The 14,651-nt window shown below is 36.0% G+C and overlaps 1 protein-coding gene across 14 annotated transcripts in view; it reads right to left on the bottom strand.

Annotated features, from left to right (window-relative positions):
- PHF14 (PHD finger protein 14) overlaps positions 1 to 14,651 on the bottom strand; it is a 203,732-nt gene that overhangs the window by 174,971 nt on the left and 14,110 nt on the right. For all 14 annotated transcript variants that reach the window (XR_006335056.1, XR_006335055.1, XM_043873421.1 and 11 more), the window contains exon 4: positions 13,207 to 13,351. Coding sequence is in view for 12 of the 14 variants with exons in the window: in XM_043873421.1 (XP_043729356.1) it covers positions 13,207 to 13,351 (145 nt within the window). In the remaining 2 variants the exon portion in view is untranslated. The remainder of the gene's footprint in view (positions 1 to 13,206; positions 13,352 to 14,651) is intronic.

The following is a 14,651-nucleotide window of genomic DNA, read 5'->3' as shown; positions in this document are numbered from 1 at the left end:
TTGAGCCAGTCTAGACCTATACAAGGTATCTGATCTATTTAACATTTATAATTCTTCTATTTTCTGTAAAAATGTATCCAGAACTGAAATGAATGAAAAGAAGGGTAGCATAATCCTTCACATTTTAGAGTAGGACATCAACCCTTATTGTGGCTTATAATAACCAGTACTTCTCTGGTTAATTACAATAGTCATGACTCCTAAATAGTTTTGTTTTGTTTTGTTTTTTTTACCTAAATGGTGCTGGATGTACCACAAACTTCATATTATCTCTCTTTTTCTAGAAAGGAAGATACTGCTCTCATGACATAATGTACTTAAGAAAAATAATTTAATACACATTAAAAATTAAATAGATAACAACCTTATTCTATTAATAGTTCCAGTTATGCCCATCATCTTTAGGCTTGGGCATTTCTCTGATCTCCTAAGCCACATTTATTACCTCTCAAGATAGGTCACTTCTACAAATAGCCTACTATTAACCATACCAGGATAATTCTGACCAGGTTTATCCTAATAGGGTGGTCTTACTACCAAATTCTAAGGAGCACTCAAAGTACCCTCCAATAAATTAAAGCTATTAAAAATACCACTCTGAGAAACATATGTAAGTAACAATTATCTCTCAAGAAGATTCCCCAGAGAGATAAGTTTCCATGCATCCAATATATGATCATGTGACTATTAAAACTGATTAAACACTACACAGACAACAGGAGCCTGAAGAAAACTGTCTTCTCACAACCACCAAAGATACCCAAATTGAAACAAATAAGTATGTAAATAGGTATTGAATCAAACAAATCAAAGAACCATGCAGGCTGGTTAACAATTTTAAAGTAACAATTTACTAAATGTTGCTGATAAATCAAGTCCTGCACCTCTTACCCACCTAGTACCACTCAATATAGATTATAATTAATTATTCTGGTAGGCAGAAAACGAAAAACTTGCTTGCAACTACAACTTGGATAAGCTGCTTCAAGCAAATCCCTTAACTATTGTCAAACTTATGCTATTCACTAATTTCACTGACTACGCCAAAGCCTATGACTGTGAGGATCACAACAAACTGTGGAAAATTCTTCTAGAGATGGGAATGCCAGACCACCTTACCTGCCTCCTGAGAAACTTGTATGCAGGTCAAGAAACAACAGTTAGGATCGGACATGGAACAACAGACTGGTTCTAAATTGAGTAAGGAGTACATCAAGGCTGTATAGTGTCACCTTGCCTATTAAACTTATATTCAGAGTACATCATGAGAAATGCCGGGCTAGATGAAGCACAAGCTGGAATCAAGATTGCTGGGAGAAATATCAATAACCTCAGATATGCAGATGACACCACCCTTACGGCAGAAAGCAAAGAGGAACTAAAAAGTCTCTTGAATGACAGTGAAAGGGTAGAGTGAAAAAGCTGGCTTAAAAGAAAACATTTGAAAAACTAAGATCATGGCATCTGGTCCCATCACTTCATGGCAGATAGATGGAGAAATAATGGAAACAGTGAGAGCCTTTATTTTCTTGGGCTTCAAAATCACTGCAATGGTGACTGCAGCCATGAAACTAAAAGACATTTACTCCTTGGGAGAAAAGTTATGACCAACCTAGACAGCATATTAAAAAGCAGAGACCTTACTTTGCCAACAAAGGTCCGATTGTCAAAGCTATGGTTTTTCCAGTAGTCGTGTATGGCTGTGAGAGTTGGACTATAAAAAAGGCTGAGTGCTGAAGAACTGATGTTTTTGAACTGTGGTGTTGGAGAAGATTCTTGAGAGTCTCTTGGACAGCAAAGAGATCAAACCAGTCAATCCTAAAGGAAATCAGTCCTGAATATTCATTGGAAGGACTGATGCTGAAGCTGAAACTCCAATACTTTGGCCACCTGATGCAAAGAGCTGACTCATTTGAAAAGACCCTGATTGCTGGGAAAGATTGAAGGCAGAAAGAGAAGAGGACAACAGAGGATGAGATGGTTGGATGACACCACCGACTCAATGGACATGAGTTTAAGCAAGCTACAGGAGTTGGTGAAGAACAGGGCAAGCCTGGCATGCTGCATCCCATGGGGTCACAGAGAGTCGGACATGAATGAGCGACTAAACAACAAATGTTATTCAAAGGTTTTACAGTAGTGAACCTCAACATAATCCAAAGGTCATATGGAAGAATGCTAAAAATTTTAAAGGAGCTAGACTATCATGCACAAGAAAAAGATTCAAAATATTAATTTCTTTAAATCATCTAATTGTGGTTGGTAATAACTATCACCTTCATCACTTCTGTTTGTATATACATTTTTAAAATGATAAACCATAAAATGAAAAAGAAATAAAATTTCCCTCTTGGGAGTAGTTATTATTGATTGTCAGCAAGATAACATTTTTCAGTAAAAATAACAGTAAGCAAACAGTTTATTTGAAGAAAATCACAAAACAATAAAAAAATAGTGAATTTGATTTCTCAAACCATTATGTAATACCACAAGGAAAAAACTATTTTCTTTACAAAATAATATTTTTCATGCAAATTTTTTCATTAGTATTCACATGAAGTCCCAAGATAATAAACCCTCCAAATGACTATCCATTTTACGCACCTCATTCACCTATATCAAGGTAAATAACAGCAACTCACTCTTTTAGAATAAAGCAAAATTTCAATTCTAATTTTTAAAGAATATACCACACACTTGACAAATATCTGTACAATGATTAAATCACCTACAAAAACTTCAGAAGTGATTTCTAAGGGTCTCTTTTAGGAAATTCCTAGTTTGCAACCTAAAACATTGGTATCACTTAAACTTACAGAACAATGAGCAAATGGGTAAGTATTTCTTCTTCAGCTTCACTGCCCCTGAAAAATGATCCACACCATGTTATTACCTTTACAGAGTCTTCAACTTGCCACTTTTCCATATTTCTCTGCCATATCTGCTGTGTCTACTGGGCTCTAGACTGAAATTCTAACATTTACATCCACATTAATCCATTTAAATTAATGACTAAATACATTTTAACATCTTTTTCTTTCTTTCATACAAAACCTTTCATACATCTCATGATGTACTCTGCATATAAGTTAAATAAGCAGGGTGACAATATACAGCCTTGACGTACTCATTTTCCTATTTGAACCCAGTCTGTTGTTCCATGTCCAGTTCTAACTGTTGCTTCCTGGCCTGCATACAGGTTTCTCAAAAGGCAGGTCAGGTGGTCTGGCATTCCCATCTCTTTCAGAATTTTCCACAGTTTATTGTGATATACACAGTCAAAGGCTTTGGCATAGTCAATAAAACAGAAATAGATGTTTTTCTGGAACTCTCTTGCTTTTTCAATGATCCAGCAGATGTTGGCAATTTGATTTCTGGATCGTCTGCCTTTTCTAAAACCAGCTTGAACATCTGGGAGTTCATAGTTCACGTACTGCTGAAGCCTGGCTTGGAGAATTTTGAGCATTACTTTACCAGCGTGTGAGATGAGTGCAACTGTGTGGTAGTTTGAGCATTCTTTGGAATTGTCATTCTTTAGTATTGTCTTTCTTTGGGACTGGAGTGAAAACTGACCTTTTCCAGTCCTGTGGCCACTGCTGAGTTTTCCAAATTTGCTGGCATATTGAGTGCAGCACTTTCACAGCATGGTCTTTCAGGATTTTAAATAGCTCAACTGGAATTCCATCATCTCCACTAACTTTGCTCACAGTGATGCTTTCTAAGGAACACTTGACTTAACTACCATAAAATGAGGTTTATTCTCTTCAACCTATCTAATTTTGAGTAAAAGATACAAAAAGTACACCTTCAATATGATTATGGAAAAAAGTTTTTTTACATAATGAAATATAGAAAATTAAAAATTTATAGATATATAAAACCTATTTCATATAGGTTTTTCATGTTTTAAAATGGGTAAACACGAAAAACATGTTTGCTATTATTTTAGCAAAATCTCAACTTAAAAAATCTCTCTAAATTATAATTACTTAAGCTTTTTTTTTTTAAAGGAAAAATATAAAGGAAATACATCAAAGCACTAACTATGGTTGTCTGGATATTAGGACTGTTAGAAATGTTTTATGTCTTGAAATTATGATCAAGGCTTCCCTGGTGGCCCAGTCATTAAAAAAAAAAAAAATACACCTGCCAGTGCAGAAGGCACACATTCAGTCCCTGGGTTGGGAAGATCCCTGGAGAAGGAAATAACAACCCACTCCAGTATTCTTGCCTGGGAAACCCACAGAGGAGCCTGGAGGTCTACAGTCCATGGGGTCACAAAAGAGTTGGACATGACTCGACAACAATTACTATCAACCTCTGAGTAGCACACACAACCTATGTGAATCATATTTAATGAAAAATAATATAAAATCTGTCTATAATTGCTTTGAATTATTCAAGAAATATGTACAGTCCAAACAGAGGACACTTTCCCCATTCAACTGTCACTGGGGACAAAAAGACCTACAGTCTTCTATTTTCTAGCTATGTAACTTTGACCAACCACATCTCTGAGGCTGAGTTACCTCACCTTCAATAAGTATTTAATATTTATCCTATCTCTCAGTACAGAAAAAACAGGAACACAAAATTTGCCATTTAAAACATTCTTTTCTGTACTTAACATCCTATCACTAGAACTCTGATTATAAAACCTACTAAAAGTTTTTAAATAAGTTGAGTAATATTGCTGCTGATGAGAAAAGAACTTATAATATGCATGATACCTATCACAAATATATCCTAAGGCACAAAAGAGCCAAAATGCTGTTGACACATAAAGGCCAAATGGTGATTACTTGAACATTTGCTACCCAGTGAACACTGCTAAGGATACCTTTTTTCATATGCTAAGAAAAAAAAAATAGTCTAGGGCTAGGCTAATAGCAGACTGGAAAATAAATAAAATGGGGGGGGGGGGAAGATCTCTTAGAGACCTTATTTAAAACATTGTTGGCAAGTATACTACCCAATGCTCTGTCATGTACAATGACATGCAGGTGACATTTTTCTTCAGACACAGTGCAATCAATATATCAGGATAACTGACATCACAGTCAGGGGTACCCTACTATTACAAGTCAGTTACAAGATCTTGTCACAAAGGTGTTTATACTAAGTGACAAGTTGCAACCTCAAAAGAAAAGAGATTTATCTACAATTAGATAAATACTCTGAAAAGAATTAGACAGTTATACATTTGAAAAGCACATTTGGAAAACTATCTTTTAGCAAAATCTCAACTTAAAAATCTCTCTAAACTATAATCACTTAAGCATTTCTTTTTAGGGAAAAAGATAAAGGAAATACATCAAAGCACTAACTATGGTTGTCTGGATATTAGGACTGTTAGAAATGTTTTATCTTCTCTCTGTTCTATACTTCCCTCATTTTATTTACTATTCATTCGTGGTTCAGCTGGTAAAGAATCCACCTGCAAAGCGGGAGACCTGGGTTCAATCTCTGGGTTGGGAAGATCCCCTGGCAGAAGAGAAAGGCTACCCACTCTAGTATTCTGGCCTGGAGAATTCCGTGGACTGTATAGTCCATGGGGTCTCAAAGAGTAGGACATGATAGCAACTATCACTTACCCACTTACCCAATACATTATAATGGACAATTAGCTTTTTATAAAATAAAACATTTAAGAAGTTCATATTTAACCATGAAAATATTTAAGGAAAAGTGGCCTGGTTAATTTACAATATGGAAGTCTGTCACTTAGGCACCTGATTAAAAACCAAAACCCAAAACACAAAACCTAGCAAGACTAGCTTCCTATCATGCCTTAGAAAATTTCCCTTCTTCTGGATTCATTAGTTTTAGATAAAAATTCATTTTGGAACTTTATAAGTAGTGAAGAAAGATCTACATATGTGACTGTATAAAAAAAATGAACATTCTAAACAGTGAAAAATACCACAAAGGTAAAAGGTATAGAACAAAGTGGAAAAAGTATTTGCAGGGATACAAACTATTTTTAACACATATAACAGACAAAGGATTAATACGAATAAAAAAGAAAATTCCAGTAAGTCAGTAAGAAAAAGGACAGGTTAAGAAATGACAAAGAGGGCTTCCCTGGGGGTCCAGTGATTGAGAGTTCACCTGCCAATGCAAGGGATACGGGGTTCAGTCCCTGGTCAGGGACGATCCCATGTGCTCTGGGGCAGCTGAGCCCAGGCACCATGACTACTGAAGCTCCTGCACCCTAGACCCTATGCTCTGCGGTAAGAGATGACACAGCAAGGAGAAGCTCGCACCCTGCAACTAGAGCGTAGCCCCACTCACCACAGAGAAAAACCTGCACACACCAGTGAAGACCCAGCACAGCCAAAAATAAAAATAAAATGCCTCTTTTTAAAAAATAAATAAAGAAGTGACATGAGAAGTGTACAGCAAGCAACAGGAAAAAAGAAAAAAAAACTGGCCACATATATTACTATCAAACTTCAATACTAATAAGGGGAACACATATTTTAATTAAGAGATAGTCTCCCAAAGATTTTTTAAAATTTACCAATATGCAGTGTTGCAGAGTGATCAAGTAGTTAGTACACTGTTGGAAGAATACAAATACAGTCTTTTTGAAGGGCAATTTGGCAAAGTTTGTTAAAAAGTTTAAATGTACTTATATTTTGATTCATTCTAGAAATCTATCCTGTACAAATTATGACATGAATATATATGACATATATTTGTTAGCACTAAATGTCAGTGGAAAACTAGAAACAAAAAAAAAGTAAAGACATTATGGTTGATCCATTCTATAGCTATTAATATATCCCATTAATAAAAAAGTAGTAACATATCCCATACGTAACTCATATGAAAAGAATCTCAAGATTAAGAAATGAGTAAAATAAAGTAAGTCATGGGATGGGAATCTCATGGAATTTATCTATTTATTTATTGCAAGGTGGGGACTGTGCAAACATGCAAACGCGTGTTGCACACTTGTGTGTACATTAAGAACCTGACAGAAGGGGCTCTCACTGGTAAAATTTGGACAATTTAAGTATCAGAGTAAACAGGTTAGAGATGATAATGAGACCACAGTAATACTGAAAAAGGATAAAAGGGGAGAAGCTCTTTACAAAACAAAAGTTGCCTAATAAATGTAGAGAGAATGATAGAAAACCCCCATTCTGCAGCCACATGCATAATACCTGGCTCTGTCAATGATGCTAAAACCACTAAGTATAAGGCTGCTGCTGCTGCTGCTGCTAAGTCGCTTCAGTCGTGTCCGGCTCTGTGCGACCCCATAGACGGCAGCCCACCAGGCTCCGCCGTCCCTGGGATTCTCCAGGCAAGAGAACCAGAGTATGTTGCCACTGCCTTCTCCAGAAGGCTGTTAGGCAATAGGATATTATAAAGCCTCAAGGTCATTACCCTATAGGTATTCATTAATTATAAAGAGAAAAGTATAGCTTTAAAATGGAGAGGCTTGGATGACACTACCTTAACACATCACCAACAATGCAATAAATTGGCATTAAATGCTCTGGATGTGAAACATCATCACAGCACTCATACCAAAAAAAAAAGTTTAAACTGAATCTAATCCAAAGGAAACAATAAAACAAATCCAGATTAAGGGATACTCTACACAACATTTTAAAAATGCTTTGATCCTTCAACACGTCAACATAAATGATACAAAAAGACAGAAACTTGTTTTAGATTAAGAGACTGACAGGACAGAAAACGCAGTGCATGGTACATGAATGTATCCTGGATGGTAGGAGGAGTGGAGAGCGGAGGACAGGACCACTGTGATAACAGAGGTATAGAGGGTACAAGAGGAGTTTGCATATTATTGACCATCAATCTTTTTGAAAAATATGTTTCTGTATGTGTAAGCACATGAGATGTTACCTCTCACTATGTGAGCTGTTTGCTTTAGGGACGACTACAAAGACTCAAATGAGAAAAGCATGAGGCTGCTTTTATTGGCAAGCTGTGTTTTCCCTCCTCTATCCTTCTGAATAAGCTGGTGTTAAATGTAACCAATGTAACCAAAAATAATAAAGTGTAGGTACCCTGGTAAGCCTTATCGAGCCACTCCTTCATATTATCAATGGAACTAATGACTTAATGTTCACATGAAACACCCTGGGATCCGCCATAATACAGATTCTGATTTAGAAGGTTAGGGACTTGGCCTGTGATTATGCTTTTCTAACAAGTGTCCAGGTGATACGGATGCTACCAGTTAATACTGTAATCTGTGGACCACACTTTTTGAGTAGCACAATTTTTTTAAAAAACTACTGAAATGGGTAAAAGTGACATTTTCATTTAACTTTAAACCTTATTTACTTTAGATGCAGCAATAGTTCAAGTGTACAGTGAGAAAGACCTTAAAAACTAAAATAATTAACTAGCCATAAAAGCTCCTATTCAGATAAATAAGTAAAGGACTAAAACTTTACTTCTGACAGGCTGCTGACCTTGTTTTAGAGGAATACAGAATTAAAAGTTAAAAAGGAATAAAAATGTTGGTGAGTATGTGGAGAAAAGGGAATCCTTGTACACTGTTGGTGGCATGGTAAATTGGCACGGCCAGCCACTATAGAAGACAGTATGGATGCTCCTCAAAAAACTGAAAATAAACTACCCATATGGTCCAGCAATTCCACCACTGGGATACATCCAAAGAAAACAAAAACAAATTAGAAAAGATACATGCACCCCAATGTTCATAGCAGCATTATTTACAATAGCCAAGATATGGAAGCAACCTAAAAGTACATCAACAGATGAACTGATATAGATCTGGTATACACAACAGAATATTACTCAGCCATTTAAAAGAATGAAATTCTGCTATTTGCAACAATGTGGATGGACCTAGAGAGTACTAAGTGTATGGGAATAAGTCATATGGAAAAAGACAAACACTCTATATTATCACTTATATGTGAAATCTGAAAAAAATAAACAAATGTATATAGCAAAACAGAAATACACTCAATATACAGAGAACAAACTCATGGTTACCAGCAGGGAGAGGAAAAGTGGGAGGGGCCAGATAAGCAGGGGAATAAGACATACAAGCTACAATACATAAAATAAATAAGTAACAAGGATTCACTGTACAGTACAGCCACTAAATATAGCCACTATTTTGTAATAACTTTAAATGGATTATAGTTTATAAAAATACTGAATCAATATTTTTTACATCTGAAATTAATAATATTGTAAAGCAACTATACTTCAATAAATAAGTAAAAGGTCAGAAGGGAGAGTTCATTGTGATTTGTACAAGGTGGTAGTCCCCAGGAGATGCAGACTTGAGTCCAAAAGTAAGCAGCTATAGCAAAAGAGTTGCTTTACTACCATAGCTGCGGGACATTGAGACCACAAGGCTATAGCAGACTACCAGCAGCAAAAGGCATCACCCTCAAATACACTCAAACATCTCTAAGGGCCAGGCAACTAGCAAACATGAGTAAGGGATTTGATAGAAGAGTGGTAAACTGAAGATTAAAGGCTTCATCAGCCCTATTCAACTCCAGGAGACTGTTACCATAAAAGTGAAAACCAACTGCTGTCAGAACTTCAAGAGAAGTTCAAATTCCAAAATATGTAAAATAAAATCTTCCGTTTTTAAATGTTAACAATCAATTTAATTTCTTAAAACCATTGTGCTAGCCATAAATATCATGGTCAAAACCATGGCCTATGAAGCAGAGGCAGTACCCTCAGCATGATCAATAGTCAGTAAGACCAACAGTGCTAGTCATGCCTGCATCTCACACTGGCGCTGACAGCCATGAGCGCAGGCCGTGGTAACACGTCTGTGACCATCCGCGGCGACCAGCACAACAAACAGTGGCAGCCCAGCGCTCCTTTTGGTGTTCACCTATTCTGCAGCTCCTCCAGGAACTCATACACACAACCATGTTGCCTGGTCTAAGGTTATAATCATTACCACTAAGCTCAAGTAATCCCTTATTGCTGTCTGGTAGTATATACACACATATATTATACACACACAACATATAACATGGGTGAATATACATATATATGTATGTGTACACACACACAATATTACGTATGTATTTCCCTAATCCACTTATTCCCCCAAAGAACTATTTTATACCAACCTCTTACTCCTCAAATCTCCAACATCTCCCCACCTCTACACTCTGCTAATGGCTGCTTCCTGTTTCACTGAAAAAATAAGCATTCAATTTCACACGTTCTAACCACTACATCCAACATCCTACCTACCTCTGTATCCATATATTCTCTTTTCCCTCCAGTTACTATGCCAACTTTTATCTATTAAATCTCTTCCCTTGTGTTGGATCCTATCCTTTCCAGCCTTGTACTCACAGGACTTGCTCCAGCAACTGTTCCCCTTTCTTTCCTGACATCATCAATTGCTAACTTTCCCTTTCCACTGGTCCCTTCCATCCACACACTAGCATCTCTGCATCTGTGGCAGGCAGCCCCTAAGATGGCTCCCAGTATTAATATTCTTGGAATGTCCGCTCCTACATTTGACTAAGGTTGGTCCTGTGTGAACAATGTAGCAGAATTGACAGTACATACCACGTTAACTAAACCCATATTTTCCCCCTTGCTTCTATGTATTTTACATTTATTTAATAAACCATGTGATATAAGCATTTTGTCAGTAAGCCTTGTTTCCCATAAACTTTGGGATGACTTGCCTGGTAATGACTTGGAGTTTACCATGCATCAGGGTCATTTCCCATAAGACAGGTTTCATCTTACTCTAAAAACAGTATTTGACAGTTACAATCTATTTTGAAAACTTTCCATTACTCCAGGTCACTACTCAAGGTTCTTCTCCCATCTCACTGGCCCTGTGCTCCTCAACTCCTCTTGAAGTGCTCAAAGCACTATACTATTCCCTAGAAAGCACATTCAGGCTCACAGTTTTAAATAATATCCACAGGCTGATCAGTCCCAAATTTACCTCACCAGCCCCTGTATCTTACCTCAACTCTAAAAGTTTAAAACCAAACTTTTACTATCTACCTGTAAACCTATTCCTCTCTTGGATCATTGCTATGGTCTCCAAAATGGTCTCCCTGAATCCCACTTTAGACACCCTTCAGTCTGCTCTCAACCCAGCAGTGATTCTTCCAAAACATAAATCATATCATACTGATCCTCCGCTTGAAGTTCACCTAGGTCTTCCCATATCCATCTCAGTATAACCTGAGATCTATGACCTACAAGGCCCCAACTGGTTTGCCCCCATCTCTGCCTCCCCCACTAAGCAGCTCACGCCCTCAGTTCCAGCCACACTAACCTCCACGTCATCACACAAACACTCCAGACACGTTCCTACTGCAACATCTTTACACTCACTACTCCCTCACTCTGAGTGCTCTTTCCCCAGGTATTCACATGGCTTGCTTACTCACATGCTTCAGGTCACTGCTCAGAGATCACCTTATCAGAGAGGATTTTCCTTATAAGCTTTTATAAATAGAAAATTCCACCTGCCCACACAACAACCCCCATTCATAGCATTCCTAATATTCCATTTCCTGTTTTATTTTTCCCCACAGTCCAGACCACCACCTGATATATATTACTGTATTATATTTTCATTTCTGTCTCTTACTATACATTAAGCTCCATGAAGTCAGCACTGTCTATATTCTGTTTATTTTACATGCCTGAAACCTACAGAATGCCTAGCACTCGGAAGGTTCTTAACAAACACTACTGAAAAAAAAAAAGAATAAATAACAGCAACAGGAGACATTCCCACAGTGAGTCTTAGCAGCAAGGGTGAGGAGCTTCATATGAAGGCAAGAGGACAGGTTAAAGAAGTCCAAGTCCCACAGGTCTCACAAGTCCACCAGACACCCAAAACTATTTGGGAGGAGGTGGCAATACCAGAAAGGCAGGTAAGGTCAAGGCCATAGAAACACTGTTTTGGAGTAGTCATGACTCTGATAAGAAAAAATTAACTGACAGCGGAAAAAAAATAACTTTACTACAGAGAAACCTAGAAGACACCCTCTCAACCAAGTGATCAAAATAACATCATCAGTAACTGAACAAATAAACATTACATGCTTCCTAATACATTGGAAGCACAAGATAACTTCTGAGGCACTTCTGCCAAAAGCATCAGGTTAGCACCTGAACCTAATCAGGAGAAAACATAAGAAAATCACAATATTGAGGACATCCTATAAAAGAACCGGCCTGTATTCTTCAAAAATGTCAATAGAATGAAACACAAAGACTCAAAATATGTTCTAAATTAAAGGAAACTAAATAGATATGACAACTGAATCCAGTTTATAATCCTGGATTTTCTTTTGCTAGAATCAACATCATCAGGATGATTGGCAAAATGTGAATACAGTCATAGACTAGATAACAGTGTTCTACCAATGGTGATTTCCTGACTTTGATAATTATGTGACTTTGTAAGAGAATGAATGTCCTTGATCTTTGTTCTTAAGAAATACACAAAAAGGCACTAGAGGTAGAGCTGAACATTTTGTCTACAGTTTACTCTCAGAGAGGTGAGGGAAAATTTTTTATATAACAGAAGATAAAACATATATATTTAAACATCACCATCTGGCAAATCTTAGTGAAGAGCATACAGAAATTCACAAGTCAGAAATTATGTCAAAATAAAACATTTTAAATAAAATACAACAAAAATTATATTAAAAAGGTTCAAAATTCATAATCAGGAAAAATACTTTCAATGTACTACAATGGCTCCTATTTCAGATTCTAAAAGATGATCTCTACAAATTCCCCTTTCAACTTAAAAATTATAACTATGAAAGAAGAAACTATATACCACTAGACTCAACTGTACCTTTTTCAAGAATGCACTCTACTGAACGAACATACCAGATTTTTTCCTATACCTAAATTTCAGTTAAAAACTAGAAATAATGCCATAAAAGAAAATATCATAGTACTGACCTTCAAAGAAATAATGATTTATGTACAGTAATAATCTATTTTGATTATTTTAAAACACATTTTAAATGAACCTAACCTGAAAAAATAATACCCATCATAATTTGAAAATTCAGTATGTCTTATTGCAGGTTAAATATCATAACATATTATAGAAAAATTAGTATAGTACATATGTAAAATAGCTGGTATTACTTTTACAAATGCAGTGTCAACCAGTCATTTCTGAAAGGAAACAAAACAAAGCAAAATTACCTTCATGAACGGTAATGCCACAATTGTCGCACTGAATTATTTCATCCGCATCCTCACTGTTATCTCCAAGACAAACACAGCAAATCAGAATATGGTCCATTTTCTGAGAACTCCAGTTTTGACTCTTCTCAAGAATCAGCGAGTCCTAATAATAAAATATCAGAAAATCACATATTTAAAAATTAATTTTAATAAAATTCTCATCCTAAATCATTTTCTGCATTTCCAAAATTATGCTGCATACTCCATTATTTTAGTAATTCCCAAGTGCGCCACATTTGAGAAGTATATCTCTTTGTTAAAGGACCCTCTAAGAACCCTCTCTCTAATTTTTTACTTCTCTCCAAGTTCCATATTCTCTCTTCCCAAATAAATATAAAACCAAGCTTATAACCAACCACTCTTCATCTGCTTTGCCATTCTGAATATAGCCTGACCCCTGAAACTCGGAGAAAGGTAAAATTAACCCACAAGTAATCACTAATTCTATATGAGTCTTAAAAATGTAAGAATGGTTCCTACACTTAGCAAGCTTATAATCCTATCTAGGGGAGACAAGACACATACATATTAAATAATAAAAAAAAAAATCAATTCAAGATAACATATAGGCAAATATGTATGTGATGGTATAGTTACAGACTAAATTCCTTTAGTGGTGGGGAATCTAGAATTTCCAGAGTCATCAAACTGCTGGATGAAAGATCCATGAAAGTCTGGATCTTGGAAAGACTTTCCATGAAAGTCTGCATTGGAAATTGGTGTATACAGGTAAAGAAAATCATCTAAAAAAGGATCCAGACTGACTTCTAGAAGAGTCAGACAACTCTATTAGCCTTTTGTCAAGAAATACCTAGTGAACACCTAGTTAATTGAAATATAAAAGAAAGGAAAATGCATTCAGGAATATTTAAAAAAAAAAAGGAAGAGGGTGCTCCATTTAATTTAAACCTTCTGCATTATGAATTTAAACTTTAAATACAAATTAACAAGATAATGATATCTGCTATTTAATGCACTGAGCTTAGCATTACATGTAATAAAAGATGGCATCTGAGTCTATATATTTTCATTTAAGAACCTAACCATATTCAGAAACAAAATAAATTAGTTCCATATCACACATTCATTAAATATATTATTTCATGTTAACATTTTTATATTTCTATATTCTTTTAAACTGACCAATATCCACAGGTAATATTTAGAGTAATTTCAACTGCAATTTGTAAATAACATCTGAATGACACGACTGTCACAATTAATAACATTCTTTCAAGATATTTTCTGTGTAATTAATCTAAACTTGCAGCTGCCCTAAATAAAAAAACAGAAAATAATGCAAAAGTTAACAAGGAGGCAATGTCATTTCTCTTGAGAATTCTAGCACTTTAAAATTCTCTACTTTACTCCTTTTGTTATAAAACCAAAGTAGTCTGGGGCGT

Source organism: Cervus elaphus, chromosome 18, assembly GCF_910594005.1.
Source record: "Cervus elaphus chromosome 18, mCerEla1.1, whole genome shotgun sequence".
NCBI classification, from domain to species: domain Eukaryota; kingdom Metazoa; phylum Chordata; class Mammalia; order Artiodactyla; family Cervidae; genus Cervus; species Cervus elaphus.
The sequence above is the reverse complement of the archived record's forward strand: the minus strand, read 5'-3'. Positions and strand labels throughout refer to the sequence as shown.